General features: G+C 46.6%; 1 protein-coding gene across 1 annotated transcript in view; it reads left to right on the forward strand.

Moving 5' to 3' along the window:
* The window catches only part of LOC146860170 (uncharacterized), a 36,374-nt gene extending 25,936 nt beyond the window's left edge, over positions 1-10,438 (forward strand). The window contains exons 4-5 of the mRNA XM_085644005.1: positions 2,557-2,637; positions 9,334-10,438. Of these exons, the coding sequence (XP_085500131.1) occupies positions 9,558-10,154 (597 nt within the window). The 5' untranslated portion in view covers positions 2,557-2,637; positions 9,334-9,557 and the 3' untranslated portion in view covers positions 10,155-10,438. The remainder of the gene's footprint in view (positions 1-2,556; positions 2,638-9,333) is intronic.
* The last annotated feature ends 4,018 nt before the right edge of the window (positions 10,439-14,456 follow it).

A 14,456-nucleotide genomic window follows, 5' to 3' on the forward strand; every position in this document is an offset into this window, starting at 1 on the left:
GTTCTTGTAAAACTAATGCAAGAATTTTTATCAGGAGGAATAATGTGTCCTGTACCTCCTTTTTCAGAGCATTAACCATGATATAAGTGACCAATTGATTTGCACAGTTCTAAAGCAACTACAGAAGTGCTCATAAATGATTCCCATGGGACTCTTGACTTTGGTTATTACATATACAATGTTACCATGTTTCAGTTTACGCTAAGCACCCGGTTTGGATGGGTGGCTTTCGTCAGAGCAAATGGGTCCCTAGACTGTTTGTGTGACATGTAGTTGATAGGTTACAGTCTAGATTAGACACACGTAATATAAAACAAAATAGTGGTTTACTCGCCTTGAAAAAAGCCAGTGGAATCTTTATGAGGGGTGAGATAGTGCACATAGAGGAAGCCAATATAAAAACAGTATCATTACACCCGAGCATACCTGCGTCATTAGACCAAATGCAGTTAATGTGAGACACTTCTTGGGAATCCGAAATATGCGATCAAGATGCTCCAAGTGGTGCAGAATTCCGCCGCTAGAATTCTTAAAAAAACACCGAAGCATCATTCAGCCACACCGGCCCTTGTGGTCCTACACCAACTGCCAGTTAAAAAAATTAATCTACTTCAAGGCTCCCTATATAGCAAACTGGGCCATTCATAGAAAAGGCCCATTTATCATTCAGTCCACGCTTATCCCCTATGCTCCACGAAGGGCTCTTCATTCCAGCAATCGGGTGCTTCTGTTGGTGCCCACGATCAAACGAGCAAGAAGAGGAGTACGCTCTTTTGCAATCCTCACCCCCAGGCTCAAAAAACGCTCCTCCGGCTTCCCTTAGAAGTTAGCAGTCGGAAGCCTGTTTCAGGAAACTGTAAAAACCTATCTGTTCTAACGTGGCTTGAGGCAATGGCTCATCACATTTTCATGGAGGGGTTGTTTTGCATCTAGCACTGCACGGCCCGTTCAGGTAGCCATGCACCTTACAAATACAACTGAATTGAAGTAAACTTCTCCTCTTTTGGGTCTAGTTATTTCAAAAGAACCAAAAATAAGTGGAATTAATATACATAATATATATTGCGAAAACAATGTTCAAAATGCAGTACTAGAACTGTAATATATTATATTTCATACCCATGTTATAAGTTTTACATTGGGGAGACCAGCCAACCGGTAAAAAATCAGATCCTGCAACATTGATCTAGGTCTCTAGGATCTCATGTAAAATCCTATGGGTACCGGTAGTCCACACTTTGAGAACCATTACCATACTGAAAATGACATTAAATGGTCTGTAATTTGGGCGGCTATGACTGATGCAAGGGGTGGGTCCACAGAACATACCCTACTGAGAATGGAAGCCACATTCTTTGAGAGATGTAGGACTGCTATTAATAGATTGAATGAGAATGATGAAATAGGGTCCTTACCCCAGGTATGAAACCCCTCCTTTTCTTTTCACAATTTGGTCTTCTTACTTTCACAAATTGCAATTCTATGTATATGTACATATAATATATTCGCTAATGTGTATGTTCTGGTGTCAGAATAGCTTTGTTTTATTAGTAGAGATCATTATATCCTTTACATTTATGTATACCTTTTTGTGATGAACCTTCAGAGATTTTTGATTGAGGAATGATTTTTCTCCATTCTTTATGGCACTGTTTGGAGTTTCTGCATGTGGTCTTATCCTATTCTGTATTCTCCATCTGTTCTCGATTGGCAGTCGTTAACCTTCTAATATGGTGGCCAGTCTAGGCCTTCTTCTGTGTCACATACAACTAGAACCCGATTTTATTAGTTTTAAGCCAGGACCTCTTAGTGTATTTCAGTTTGCATCCTAGATCTCAGCCTTGGGTGGATCAAGACATCCTTGGACCTCCCACGATGACAGTCCTGCATGTTTAAACCAAGTGACATTACGTCACACGCCTACATTTCCCAAGCACTTTGCATGTTGCTTGTGACATGGCTGATACACGATACCATTTGGCGGTCCAGCTCGTTAGCGGTCTTCTGGATTGAGGAATCCCCCTGAGCACACTGGTAGCACATCACGGTTTGTAGATTGTGATACGGCTGATATGAAAAAACATTGGGTGGTCCAGCTCGTTAGCGGTCTGCTGGATGGAGGAATCCCCTCGAATCGCGTTATTTAGTTGATGGTTTTGTTATACGCTGCAATTTCAGATTTGTTTACAACATATCTATTTACTGTGTGCTTTTGCCTTCAACACTCAGTTGAACGTCAGCCAGTCTGGCATTGTCTGAAACACTTTCGTTATAGAGATACGAGGATTAAGAGTGTGTCCCCCAGCGCATATATGGCATTAATCAGTGGTTCATAACCTGGGGTCCGAGGCCCACTTGGGGGGGGCAAGGCCTACTCAGGGGGTCCAAAATTTTATAATATTAAAACAAGTACAATAAAATGAATAAATTATATATAATTTAAGACGCAAAATTGAAAATTGTAAAATGTTTTCTATATTTGATTTTGAAATAAACGTAAATATGTCAATATTTGAGCATTTGTTAAGTGTGTACATGTTTCTGTATTCTTTTGAGGTTTGCATCATAGAAAGTTCTTCGGCTCGAGGTCCCCGGCTTCCAATAATGACTCAGTGGGGGTCCACAGAAGTTAAACGGGTAAAAACTGCTGACATAACTGGTTGGTGTTGCTGTAAAATAACTTGTAAGCACTTCTCAGTCATTCTACATTCTTTTTCTGCAAGCAGACTTTATTGAAACATTGTCAATCTTCATCCAATGTACAAAGCATAGTGCATCGCATCTCACATTGAGGGGGCCCACGCCACCCCACACTGTAGTTCTAGTAGTACAGTACAACTCCCTCCAAAAAGATAGCATCCCTCCTCCTGAGTTGCTTATGTAGTCCTAGCCAAATAAGCAGGCAAACTTGGAACACATTCTTGCAATTGGAGGAAGACCCCTTGGTCATGTAGAACAATCAAACACCTTCCTCCCCTCCCTTCCCCGAACTCTGCGGTATCCACCTCCCTCCCTCTCCTTTCTATGTGCTGCGTCGGGACGTGTGGAGTGAGGCGATAATCTGCCCAGTCAAGTGGAGTGTGCCATGTGGGTCATTACTCAACCTCACACAACTCACTTTGTGCACTGGCTGGAACAGCCATGTCCAAATGCCTTCTACAGATGGCCTCCTACAGAGTGGTCATTCTGTATTATACACATGAGGTGTGGTGAGATCCATTTGTACAGTAGCGTGTTCCCAATTAATATAGCCAGTGTTTTATTATGGTATTTATTATGGTATATGTCACCTAAGAAACACTTTTGCTCACCCAGTTATAACACACAAGGGGGACCTCTGATGACGCCCACTGTTCATCCATTGTCAAGGAATCTTAGGCATGGTCTGGTGCTTGGGGTGTACTTTCTCTGCAGGAGATTATCGCACTGGTGGAGGAGGCAACATCCACACTTTGGCAGTGGTGACATATTTAAGTACAATATTAGCAATAGCATGTTCTGTAACAAATGTAATTTGTCAATAATTTGTTTTTAAGTAACAGTTTTGATTTTATTGTGCACTGTAGTGTATGGATTGACACTTAACCTTTGTTGTTGTCCTGAGGAAGCCTGTACTCATAGGCCGAAACGCTTCAACACCTGATAATATGAGCACAACAACATACCCATAAGAATACAAAGGACATACCAATATGCAGTTGCATTAAGAGCTTTACGATCAGACACTAGAGAAATGGTTGTTGTTGCTGTGTCCAGATATTTTCATGCAGCCTGGCTCATGTGTAATCACAATGGCCGCTTGATGGATGAGTGGCAGGATCCCGCTACCATTCCATGACCATGTCATGATCTAGTATTGTAGTTCTCCAGCCCAAATGTTTAAAAAAAAATCATAATAGATAAGGGGTAGATGGTTGAGGTTTCGCGTGGCCAAGTTATCTCCCTGAAGCTCTTTACGGCTTTGGAAATGTTCTTAGAAACACTATGCTGATTTGGAAATGTTATTTGCAGTACTTTTTGTTTTATTTAGCTTTTTACTGCGCAAGCGCACTTTCACTTTTGATCAATGGCATCATAGTGCAATCATGCTTTTTAAAGTTTTGTACTTTACAGAAATGGAGTAGGTGACCAGTGATTTAGCAGATTTTAGACACCTTACAGAAGCACCTTATTGATATAGAATGAAATTGTTCCTAACTATCGTGTAGGAAAGTTTCAATTCTATTAAGGATGAGCAGGCAAGGATTATGCTTCAACTTTCTTCGATTTTATTAAAGCAGCCCTTAATAACAAGATCTGCTTCAATCTTTTTTTTTTTAAAAAGGAGCGAAGAAAAACCACATCTTTAACCTTTTTTTTAAAAAAAAGAACACAATTAAACTAAAAGTCCCATGAGACATTGGGAGAAGGCTTCCATTAAGGCCAATAGCTAGATGCTTGTAGTCCACAGGGGTAGCCAATCCAGGACCCCGATTGCATACATAGTCCTTCCTCGCCTTTGTTCACCCTCTTTCATCGCGCGAGTCAGGTCTTCGTTTCTTTCTCACTGGTCCGAATTGTTGTCTTCGAAACCTATGACCAAAGATAAGAGTTAGGGATAGATCCATACCTCGCGTATCGTCATAATGCTTTTGTCAAACTTGTTTTCATTGAGTTTTTACAGAACATCAATGAACAACCATGGTAATACATCTTATCTTTGCATTTGGATAGCGCTATCAGCCGTCTGTTACCGTGTACAGATTCTGTCCGGTATTCTGATTAGTTTCTCATGCAGTTATTTCTTCAGGTATTACCTGCAAATCTACATCACTGGTTGGTACAACAAATGGAAAGAATAACAAAATCAGAAACATATCATCTGCAGCGTCAGTCCATTCCACCTCCCCAATCCCTCCCCTTTCCTTGTGGAATGTAGATATGTATTTCTCGCTTTTGAGGATTGGGGTAGGGGTGTGTGAAGCTGAGCTATAATGAGGAGAGAGAGAGAAAGTAAATCATAGTGGGGTAAAGTTAACAGTTTGGGATGTACGGGGTCTCGGGGCTCCGGAGCAGCTAGTCTAATCTTGAGGTAGTTTTGTACGTTCGTGGTGCCTCAGATTGAAACTGAAACAGGTGCAATGCTCTAACTCTCGTGGGGCAGGTGGTTAATGGGAGACCACTGCATAGATATTTGACCAAGGGACCCCAGGCATATTCAAAGTTTTTTAATTCATCTCTATATATGTTACTCATATGTTCCATAGTGAGTGCCTGCCATATCCAAGCTTGCCATTGTGTTACGGCTGGAGAGACTTTCTTTTTCCAGGTGGCAGCTATTGCTGTTTTAGCTGCTCTCAGGCAGAGCCATATAATGGGTTGGTCGGTTTTAGTTTGGTATTTCAAGGTTGGGTCCCTCAAGCCCAGCAACATGAACTCTGAGGAATCCTGTAGAGAATAGCCTAATATCTCTTTGATTTGAGCCAGGATTTCTGACCAAAAGGGGCAAATTGACGGGCAGTCCCACCATATATGGCAGAAGTCGCCCAGAAGGTGGCAGCCCCTCCAACAAAGGTCCGAATTGTTAGGAAATATTTTTTTCAGTTTCCCAGGGTTCAGGTACCTGTCAACCATTATCTTGTTGTGGGCTTTGCGCTGACTGAGGGAGTGACAATGGCGTTTTATGCCCCTTCAGAGAGCTTGCCACCGAGTGTCTATGATATCTTGGCCTAGTGTGTGTTCCCAGAATTCCAGTTAGCGTGGGCGCCTACACGGTAGTGTGCGCAGTAATAAGGAGTATAAGAAGGAGATGGCCCCTTTCACAAAACGGCCGTGAGTCCTCTAGTCGCCCCTTCTCTCAGCTCGGGTTGTAGGACCCAGTGACGTAATTGAAGATACCGATAGTGTTTTGTGTTAGGTATGTTGAATTCCCTTTGGCAGTGTGCGAATGTTAAAATGTCTCAGTTGTGATCGTCATAATTCCTAAACATTCGTTTGCACATGAACAAGTCAGCCATAGAGTATACATTAAAATCCTACATCATCATAAACCTGTACTTATGCCCTAGGGAGGGACTCCAAAGAGAATACCTTCTTGTCGGTTGGGATAATCCTCACCTCCACGTATTTAATAGAATTGAAACTTTCCTACATGATAGTTAGGAACAATTTTCATTCTATGTCAGGACCGGAAGCTGGTTCAAAGCTTGCTCACCACCAAATTAGCCATATCCGGCACAGATAGATGCAGATGCAGAGGAGGCGTTCGACTCACTTAAGTCGCCCTTTCTATGGTCGGTGTTGCGGAAGCTTTGACTCCCCTGCGTATTTACCTCTCTAATCCGACTCCTTCACTCCTGCCCCGTGGCCAGTATCCGCGTTAATGGCTTTCTGAGTGATCCATTTTCGTTGTACAGAGGCACAATGCAGGGTTGCCCCCTCTCCTCACTCCTCTTTATACTGGCAATGGACCACCTGGTCTGGCACCTATAGGAAAGACATATCAGGCGAGGTTAACAGTTCAAAACCGGCCCACTGCTACTGTCACTCTACGCAGATGACATATTGCTTTTCCTAAAGAACCCCACTGTAAACCTGAACCCAGTAATACAGAAAATCCAACGGGTCAGCGTCTTTTCCGGGCTCCAAATCAACTGAAGTTAGTCAGAACTTTTCCCACTAACTAAATCTACTCAACAGCTCCACAGCATTTTCCCTTTGCTGTGGAGTGCTGATTCTGTCAAATACCTGGGGTCCATGTCCATTGTGACAAAGAGAAGGTCCTTCGCCTCAATTATGGCCCCGCTATTGACAAATTAACCATCCAGGTCGAGCAGTGGATCCGACTGCCGCTATCGCTGGCAAGGCGCATCGCAATAATCAAAATGATTGTCCAGCTCAAATTCCTTTATCTGTTTCTAAATGTACTTATCCCCTTAACTAACGCCTTCTTTGCCACGCTGCAGGGCTCTTCGTGAGATTGATCTGGGCTGTCCGCCAGCCAAGGGTGGTGTGGTATATTCTCACTTAGCTGTACGAGAAGGGTGAGTTTGGCGTTTCCTATGTTCATCTTTACTATGTGTTATCAGAGTGCCATATGCATATCACTGGTATCATGGGAATGCAAGGCTCCCATACAGTCAAATCTATAGGGATCTATCTGGCCCTACGTTCCTGGTGGTTTTGCTCCCACCTGGGCTACCTTTGGACACAAGGGACATCCAGCAACTCTCCACGACATGCCCCTGTTGCTGCTTGCAGGCAACCGATGGCTTCCCCCACTGCTAGACTCCACCGTCACACACACTCTCAATCAATACACAATGTATACCACAGGGGACCTTTTCCCTTGGGTTCATGTTATTTCCTGGACCGATGACTCCCGTTTCACAGACATGCACCTCTGGGCAGATTCAATTTACAGTACATGGGGCCCAGGCGGCACAGGTCCCCACATATCCCATTGCCCCCCGAAGATTTCACCCCCCTCTCCGCACTTATTGAGGATGACACTGGCGAGCATGTAGTTTCACAATTATATCGCAAGTGCCTAGACTTGCTGCCCATGGCTGACCACCGTCTCTGAGAAACCTGGTTGGAGAACCTACAACTCCCTATACCTGACAATATATGGCACTACTGCTGCACACAGACCAAACTGGTCTCCCTCAAACACAGGGACAAGTTGCTACATTTTAAATTTCTGTGCCACATATATCTGATGCCTAAACTGCTGGCCAGGATCGATTCAACCCGTTCATCGCATTGCCCCAAGTGCCACACTACTGACACTGACTTCATGCACCGGGCGTGGCAGTGTCCCCACATACTACAACAAAAAGAGGGAAGTGGGGCACTTGTAGGTCCAGCATACAAACCACAGAGAGCCTGGTTCAGAGGAAGAGGTATGCAGTTCCTATGGTAGGGGGATGGGTGGGGGTTAGAGGCTGGGTCGTAAACACCCTCACTCTAAAGTGTAGACAGGGTGTGTCCCAATTTGGGAAGTGAGACCTCACACACCCAGTTGGGTGTCATGCTTCATCATAGGGCTTGCTCTTTGTTAGGCCGGCGCTGCAATGCCTGACGGGCACCCTGTGAGGGGCTCTTTGTCGGAGATCTTTTTCCCAAGCCGTTAGGTGTGGTGCGGGTATGGTGCCTTGTGGTGTAGATGTGGACAGGGTATGTGAAATGATGGTGTGGGAAGAAATAAAATGAGGCGCCATGATGCTATGAAAACAATTTAGGGCCAGATGTAGGTAATCCTGAAATACCGAGTCCTTAATAGCGAATTTTACCGATTTGTTATTAAGAACTCTGTATTCCAGATGTACGTAATGAATCGATAGAAATTAACGATTCGGTGAAAATCGTTAATAAATAGCGATTCGGAATGAATCGGTAAAAAATAAATACCGATTCCCATTTACCGATACGTTATCACCAAATCCTTAATACCGATTCGGTAATTAGCGATTCGGTAATTTAAAAAATCGGTAATTGTGGAATCAGCCAATCCTGTGCATCCTCATTACCTACCAAACAGGAAGTGGCCACACCCATGCATCTGCACTGAACCTGGAGCTGATTGTGAGGCAGGGAGCAGAGCAGAGAAGCCAGGAGCAACTCAACTGAATTTTGCAAACAAAACTGAGCAAAATAGACAGGCAGGAGAGGGAGAAGGAGGCAGGTGAAAGAAAAAGGAAGCACAAATTCAGTGAGAGGGAGCTGGAAGTCCTTATTGAGGATGTGACCAAGGACCACAAGAAATTATTTGGCAAACAGTCCCTGCACATGCCTGAGTCACAGAAAAGGCAGATTTGGCTTGCAATTCAAGGAAAAATAAATGCCATCGGAGTCACCCAGCGCTCCATTGAGCACCTAAAAAAAAGATGGTATGATCTGAGGAAGTCTGCTAAGGCGAGGCTGGCAGAGAGGCAGAGGCAGGCCAACCGTACAGGTGGAGGGAGGAACACAGCACCTGCACCAACTGCCCTGGATCTCCTGGTCGAGTCAACCCTCCAGCCGGAGAGTGTGAGTGGGATTGGGGATGCAGACAGCTCAGCCAGAGCTGCCAACAAACAAGGTAAGATGCATTCACAGCATGCTGTGCCCCCCACTCCCTACCCCCAATCCCCAAAGAGGCATAGGGACACCCACTCCAGTACTGCAATGCATTATGGGAGATATAGTCAGAAGTAACACATGTCAGAACAGTCAGTCCACTGAACCCAAAGGCATGTGACACCAATTAGCAATTAGCAAGCAGAGGACAGTCAGTGTGATTGGGAGGCATGAAATTTATTACAATGCAAATGCTGCCAGAGAAGTGAGAAAATTTACATTCTGTCTTCACAGGCGAGCCATCTCGCAGGGCAGCAGAGGGGAGCAAAGAAAAGGCACCCAGGACAGAGAGGAGACAAGAGGAGGATGTCCAGTCGCCTGCAGGGCACACCACCCCACCACCACCACCGCTACCATCACCACTACCACCACCACCACCACCATTACCATCACCACCGCCACCATAAACGCCACCAGCACCGAGAGGCAGGAGGCATTCAGTGGCCACCCTCCAGCAGATGGAGGTGTCCGAGGAGGACAGCACAGGAGGACAACAGTCCATGGTGGCTGAGGGTGCCAACGGGGCAGGCTCACAGTCCCCCACAGAGCTCGCCCACACTCGTTCCAGACGCCGCAGGGCAAGGGCAGCTAGTCCTCCTTCTCAGTGCGAAGATGAGAGTGTGTTCGCTGGCATTGAAGGGAACATGTTGAAGGTCCAGCGCCTGCAAGGAAAAGCAATTAGGTCACTACAGCGGGAGTTGGCACAGATGAATGGCCACATGCAGCGTATTGAGAAGGGCATCTGTTCCATGATCACTACTGTGGCTGAGGGCATGAGGGACGTGTCCGAGGCTGTGAGGCTGCTGTGCAGCAAATTAGATGAGGACCGTTTGTCAAGGCGCAGGGAGAGGCTGAAACTTGACAATTACACCAAGGCGGTGAACCGCCTCTCCACTACCACCTCTCTGCTGTGCAGGCGCTCGGTGGCCATGCAGGAGGAGATGGCCCACTGCAGCCGTGATGTGGCAAGGGGGCTGGTCACAGTGACCAGTGAACTAGAAGTGCTACAAACTGACAAGGTAGCCACTACAGGTGATGGGGGTGAAAGTGAATAGGCTACTAGCCGCAGTAGCATCATGCCCCCTCCCACAGAGTCCAGGAGACGCAGTGAACGCCACAGCGCTGCCACAGGACAGACTGGCAGTGAGGACAGTGTGGCCAAGGAACGCAGCAGTGCAGCGCGTGGGCTCAGGAAGTAGAGCCAGCCTTAACATGGTTTTCCTCAAATGGGTGAGGTAACCCATTTCTTATATGGACACTGCATTTGATTTAGGCCTAACGTGAAGCACTTTAAGTTGTGGTGGTGTGCTATGATCATTAAACACCATCACTCACATACAGTAACTGGCTATGTCTCCTTACTTACTCAGAAATAGTTGCGTGTTATCTCAGCCCGTCTGTGTGCTGCTGCCACACCTGCTGCGCTGTGCTCTGGCTGTGGACAGTCCTCACCCTCGTCCTCAGAGTCAGTTAGTTCCACTGCTGTTCCTTTCTTTGTGGCAAGGTTATGCAGCATTGCACATGTTGCTATTATTTTGCAGCAGATGATGGGGCGATACTGACGTGCACCTCCACTTTTGTGGAGGCAACGGAACCTGCTTTTTAGTAGTCCAAAGGTGTGCTCCACAACGCTGCGCGTGCTTTTATGTGCCACATTGTATCTCCTCTCCCTTGGGGTGGAAGGGTTGAGGTATGGAGTTAGGATAAATGACCGCACGGCATATGCGCTGTCACCTAAATGGGAAAGGAAGTGACATTAATTCGAGTCACCAATATATTCATCCAAGGTATACATCAGGGTGTGTCACATTGATTTACCTAGCAGGTATCCTTGTCCAAATTCACCACCAGCCAGACGTGTGTAGATCCCACTGTTCCTGAATATGTAAGAGTCATGGGTATTCCCTGGAAATTTGGCCACGATGTCAGTGATGATATTGTCTGCATCACATATCACCTGCACGTTGATGGAATGCGTGGATTTGCGGTTGCGGTATATGTATTCTGTAGCAGCAGGTGGGCAGATTGGTATGTGTGTCCCATCAATGCACCCTATTACATGTGGAAACTGTGCCTTTTGGTAGAAATCCAGCTTTGTCTTCTGCAGTTCCGCCTGTGTGCTGGGGAAGCGTATGTAGTGATGCATTCTCTGCATCATGGCATCCAAGAAGGAGTTGAAGAAACGGGAAAGGTAACTCTGTGACACACCACCTGCCACAGCTATCACACCCTGGTAACTTCCTGATGCAAGTAGGTGCAGGCTACAGAGCACCTGCACATGTGTTGGTATGGCCTGCGCCCTTGGTGTCTGATGCACCAGGAATGGGTGCAGGTCCCATATCAGGTCTAGGATGGTTTGTGGGTGTAGCCTGTACCTCTCATGTATTTCTGCCTCAGTCATTTGGAACAGTGTGACACGCAGTCTGTACACACGCTCCTCCCGTCTCCAGACCCTCAGTCCTGCTGCTCGCAAACGTAGCCGCCTTGCTATAACGTAGAGGGCCGCCATTGTGTTCACACTGTTGCATTTTGGGGCTGTTTTTATGCAGTGCACCTGATTACCACCTGTTTGGAGTCAGTGGTAATTACCGAATCTTAAATTCCGATTTTTGGCAAATTCAGTATTACCTATTTTTGGTACATCGCATTTGGGATTATTTACCGATTTCTTATTTACCGATTCGGTATTTTAGTGTTTCGGTGTCTGCCAATCGCTAAATAAGGAATCGGTAACTGGTTTCCCTTATTTTTACCGATTCCTTATTAGCGATGGCGTTCGGTAATACCTACATCGCACATGGGTAAATACCGGTCGATAACGCAGGAATTTTACGAATTTCGGCGTTACCGACCGGTATTTAGCCACCTATATCTGGCCCTTAATCTGCGAGCCCACTGGTCCCAATTAAAAACAACAATGGTGTTACCCCTGGTATAATTGTAGAGGTGGCTACAAGTTAGTGGTCAACATGTTTCTCACCTTATGTGTCAGGGATCACGTGGCGATTTGTCCAGACCAAAAGGGGTAGACTACACTATCTACACAGTGGTTGGTTCGGTGATGCTCTCAGGGATGAACCAAGCACTCCAAACCTAGTATTGAGGTACCTTTTTATGAGTCAGACCGACCTACACAAATAAAATGACAAAAAGGCACAAAAACATAAGTCATAATGAATCAAATGGAAATAGATAAGGCAGCCTTGTAGAGTTGCGCTCTAGTCATCGCGCTGACGCGATGACGTAGGCGCGTGGCGGCCATTTTGGGTCTCAGTAAGTGCCGAGCCTGCGTACAGAAAAGGCGGACTCCGGCGCTCTCCCTGCGATATATACTTAGGCAAATTTCAATAAAGCGAGTTATTGTGCACCGCTATCCTGTGTGACCTGGTACTTCTTCCCCTATAACCACACCACTACAAATGGCGACAAGGACTGGGATTGGAAAAAAACGGGGAAGTCTGATGGGAGCCTGCACACAGTGAACACGTGGCCAGGAACCGGAGGAAGAGCACAAGATAACCATACAGGTACACAGGAGGGAGAGTACGGCAATGGGGAAGCCTGGGTCTCGAGCACCACCCAAGGATCCTCCAGGTCGTGATTGCACAGGAGAAACTAGAGCCACAAGCAAGAACCCAAGCAAAGGGGCACAGAAGGGGAAGGTGACACATGCGCCAGAACCTCCGCGAGAGCAACCCACATAGCTGGCAGGTTGGGGAGGGCCGTGCTCCTGTCCGACCACTGCAGAGAGTGCCACTAGCTGTTCAGACATGGACACGGGGGGGAGGCGCTCAATACATAGCGACCCCTAGGCACCTGCCGGAGAAGAAATATAACGAACAAAACAGAAGGGGAGGCCCTGGCGGAGCAGACTGAGCGAAGCAGTGGCGACGGAGCGGCGGCACACCAAAGCCCCCCGCGCCGGCAGAGACTGAGCACGCCAGGCAGCCCAAGGGGTGAAGACGAGTCACTGGAGAGAACAGTGAAAATGTGTGCCCAGCCATCCTCGCTCATGACACCAATCCCATTCCTACCCAAACCGGGAGAACCGTCGATGAAATGGGAGGACTGGAGGGAATACTTTATGAATTATGTAGAAGCCCTGGAAGATGAGGCAGGAAAAGAAGGATTTTGCTGCACAATCTGGGACCGGAAGGAATCAGAATGTTTCAGAACATCGTTCCCACGCCGAGGCAAGCGGCAGACAACGATGTTTTCCAACATGCGATAGACGACTTAAACAAACACTACAGACCAGCGGTATGCACGTCTATTGATAGATATAACCTCCAACAAAGGAAGCAAGCCGAAGGAGAGTCCATAGACGAATACATTGCGGCATTGAGGAAACTAGCCATTACATGTAAATTTGGCACGTTGCACGACGAGTTCATCAAAGACCAAATAGTCATGCACACCACCAACTCGGCGATACAGGACAAGTTGTGGGTCAACGGCGACGTGACGTTAAAGGAAGTGATAGCCATGGTAAAGAAGGCAGAGTTATCGAAGAGATGCGCAGAAGCGGCAAAAAAGGAGGCAAACCCGAGACCCATGGTGAACAAAGTCACGGAAGCTGAACCACCGGAGAAAGGCAAAGGAGCAACAGGAGACACGAGGACACAGACCAGGTGGCTGCCCAGGCCGTCTCCCGCGAAGAAACCAAGCATGGAGGGCAAGGACATGTGCTACAGATGCGGCAGTCGGTCGCACCCAGCACACGACAAGCGATGTCCAGCCTTCAAAGCAAAATGCATGTTTTGCTGAATAATCGGGCACTATGAGAAGGTATGTCGCCGCAAGCAGAAGAAAACAGCAGTCAAATATATCGCACAAGAGGAGGAGGTGGACCCAGAAAACGAGGATGATGATGACAGAGTGCTATGTATAGACGAACATGTGATGGGAATAAATTGCAACCGATCAAAGAAACCACAATGCGACCTGGTGATTGGAGGAGTACAAATACAGATGGTAGCGGATTCTGGATCCCCCTATACCATCATACAAATACAACGCAGTGTATGGGAAGAACAGTTCAAGGACCACATTGGTGACCGGTTGGAGCCCCCAGACATCCGCCCGTCACATTTACAGGTGAACCCATCCCGATGGTGGGATACCGGCGCCTGAAGTTTGAATTCAAGGAACGACAAGCCAGATGCAAGTTGTATGTGGCAGAAAAAGGTCCATCGGTCCTAGGATGGGTAGACCAAGGTGATCTAGGGATACAGCTGAATCCAAGCGGGACCACACAAGTCTTAATGACCAGCGAAGAACAACGACCGGAAGCGGGAATGCTGAAGGCAGAGTTTCCCAATGTGTTCGGGGGCAAAGTAGGAAGACTAACAAAATTC

Source organism: Triturus cristatus, chromosome 3_1 (assembly GCF_964204655.1).
Source record: "Triturus cristatus chromosome 3_1, aTriCri1.1, whole genome shotgun sequence".
In the NCBI taxonomy this organism is placed as follows: domain Eukaryota; kingdom Metazoa; phylum Chordata; class Amphibia; order Caudata; family Salamandridae; genus Triturus; species Triturus cristatus.